We start from the raw sequence: 2,500 nt of genomic DNA, 5'->3' as shown, positions 1-2,500 counted from the left end.
AGTAGTTCTAATCAGTTAATAAGCACTGCTGAGATGGGCCTACCTCCTTCATAACTTTGGTTCTAAAGCTTTTAATATCTAATTGTACTAATATCTAATAATACTATCTGCATGTTAATATCTAGCATTATGATATTCCTATGTCAATATAAGTACACTATGAAATGCTGCATATAACACGCCCATTCCTGCTCTGCACCGTATGCCATAAGGAAATAATGTTGATTAATGGAAACTGCGATTAGGTAAGAGGCAGATCGGTCTGACCTCTGCTCACTGTGTTTCTCAGCTATAAAAAATGTTGAGTCGTCGTGTAGGCCTACTCTTCACATGCATGATCTGTTGACATCAGTAAACCAACCAATCAATCAGTCTGACTGGAGTGTAATTTTACTATGCCTCACCGATGTTTGTTCCACAATGTTTTTTTTTACTAATGACGCAAACGTTAGTGTTGTACGCGTCGTCTCTGCCTCAGCGGAACATGTAGCCTATGTTTGTGCTGAAGAAAACTGTTAGTGCGGGTCTACTGGACCTAGCGTGCAGTGCGTGGGAGTAGGACTTCGATCGCGTCATCGCACCCGACTGTAATTGGACGGCAGGAGTCCTGTGCCTTCCGTGAGATGGGCGTGCTGCTCTCCTCGCTGCCCCGGGTGCGTGTCAGAGCAGTGTCGTGCCCGTCCGCCAGGCGGCGTGGTCTGTCCCGGAGGCCCAGCTCAAACCTCTGTCTCTCCCCCCGCATCAGGAGCTGAATCTGCCCGGGAGAGACCGAGGAAGATGGCGGCCACTGACCGTTCTCGGTCCGAAGCAGCGAAACAGCGGCGGCAGGACCAGCTGCAGAGATGGCTAGGCTCCGAGACGGACCTCACGGACCCCGAAACGCGTGGGTCTTCCGCGGGCAGCAGGTCACGGCCCGGTGCCAAGGTGCGGTTCAACCAGGGGGCCGTGTTTATGGCCGCCTGCTCGGCCGGGGACCGGGAGGAGGTGGCGGCTTTGCTCAGACAAGGAGCCGACATCAACCACGCAAACATAGACGGATTGACGGCTCTCCACCAGGTAACCAATATTCTAGGCTACTCTTCAGGAGTGGTGGTGGATATTGACACGGGGACATTTGTGCTCTGGTGTGGGGAAAAGTTTACAAAGTATCAAGCATGTTTTGTTTCAACAAAAGTAACGATAACTTTGTCGCTCATGAACGTGAAGGACTGCCTTCAAAAAACTTGGTTGAACATCAACTTCTCCAACTTTGGTAATCCTGTGTCGTGTAAATGAATAGACTATTGGGAATTTAGAGTTAAGACGTCTAGCGCTTGGGTAAGTTACAACATATTTAGATAGGTTGGTATTTTGCCGTGTTTACCACCAAGTAAACATTTCCCGTAGGTCCGCTCCGGTAGCTTGCACTGTAGGCAGAGACTCGTACGGGCCGTTCCGCTACTCCAAAGTAGGCTGGGCATGTCGAGTGAGCCGAGTCCAGTTTTGATGGGATAGCTAACTCCTTCATGCCACGTTTTTATACGTTTCAGCAAACGCTACAATCTTAACATCTAGTTGCCAGAAATATGTTTTTCCTCCTCTGCCTGGAGCTTCTCTGGACATTAAAGTCCAGTTAATTTCCCTCCTCAGCAGGGTATCATCAACACGTCCACTCCATTAACTGAAAAGTGGGAACCGGTTTGACGCTTGTTAAGTGAACAGATTAACACGTTCCCTCGGAGCCGTGTGTTTTGTGGTTAGGGCTTGCTGAGAAAAAGAATGCCCTGCGAAAGATTTTCTCAGCCGAAGAGAGATAGCTAGGCTGTGTTGGATCTGAATTTGGGTCAAACTCGAGCTGAGGTCTCTGTGGCCACGAGCTGCGGGTGTCTGCTGGCTGCCACCCCGGCCCCCTCAACCTCTCCCTCGCCTCGCTATCAACTCCAAACTCTTTACACAAGTTGCTTTCGCAGGAAAACCTGCAGATAGCGTGTGTGTGTATAATCCTCTCAGTTCGCTCTGATAATCTGATGCCAGAGCTCAGCTGTGAGTCGATCAGGCGGGACTTTCAGGCCGTTTTCCCCGTGACGGGTTATCTTGCCAGGCGACGGGTGAAGCAGTCAGTGATGCTTGACATCTGACCTTTGACCTGTGGGCCAATGGATGACATTAACGCGAGATGAGCTGCTGAGAATCAGGTTGAGGTTAGAAGTAGGTGTTAGTCTGCTCGCATGGTCATGAGGAGCTATTACAGAAAATGGTGCTGGTGGTTTCTTGGAGGTTCAAACTGCACAAGACAGACACACACACAGACACACAGTGGTGTAGTCTAGTTAGCTGTAGTGGATATACTGTGATGTAGTAGTTAGCTGTAGTGGGTACACTGTGATCAACCCCAAATGTTAATATGTATCCTTGCCTATTTTAAGTGGGTATACTGAGATGGTGATGCTTTTTAAGTGGGTATACTGCCTAGTCCTGCGTATCACGTGGACTACACCACTGCACACACACAGACACACAC

General features: G+C 49.2%; 1 protein-coding gene across 4 annotated transcripts in view; it reads left to right on the top strand.

Annotated features, from left to right (window-relative positions):
* Positions 1-639: 639 nt before the first annotated feature.
* zmp:0000001167 (protein phosphatase 1 regulatory subunit 12A) overlaps positions 640-2,500 on the top strand; it is a 28,585-nt gene continuing 26,724 nt past the window's right edge. For 2 of the 4 annotated variants that reach the window (XM_048257327.1, XM_048257328.1), the window contains exon 1: positions 640-1,056. In XM_048257327.1, the coding sequence (XP_048113284.1) occupies positions 778-1,056 (279 nt within the window). In that variant the 5' untranslated portion in view covers positions 640-777. The remainder of the gene's footprint in view (positions 1,057-2,500) is intronic. The other 2 variants (XM_048257326.1, XM_048257325.1) reach the window with 1 other exon arrangement.

This window comes from Alosa alosa, chromosome 11 (assembly GCF_017589495.1).
Source record: "Alosa alosa isolate M-15738 ecotype Scorff River chromosome 11, AALO_Geno_1.1, whole genome shotgun sequence".
Taxonomy (NCBI): domain Eukaryota; kingdom Metazoa; phylum Chordata; class Actinopteri; order Clupeiformes; family Clupeidae; genus Alosa; species Alosa alosa.
This window is presented reverse-complemented; position numbering and strand designations above follow the sequence as displayed.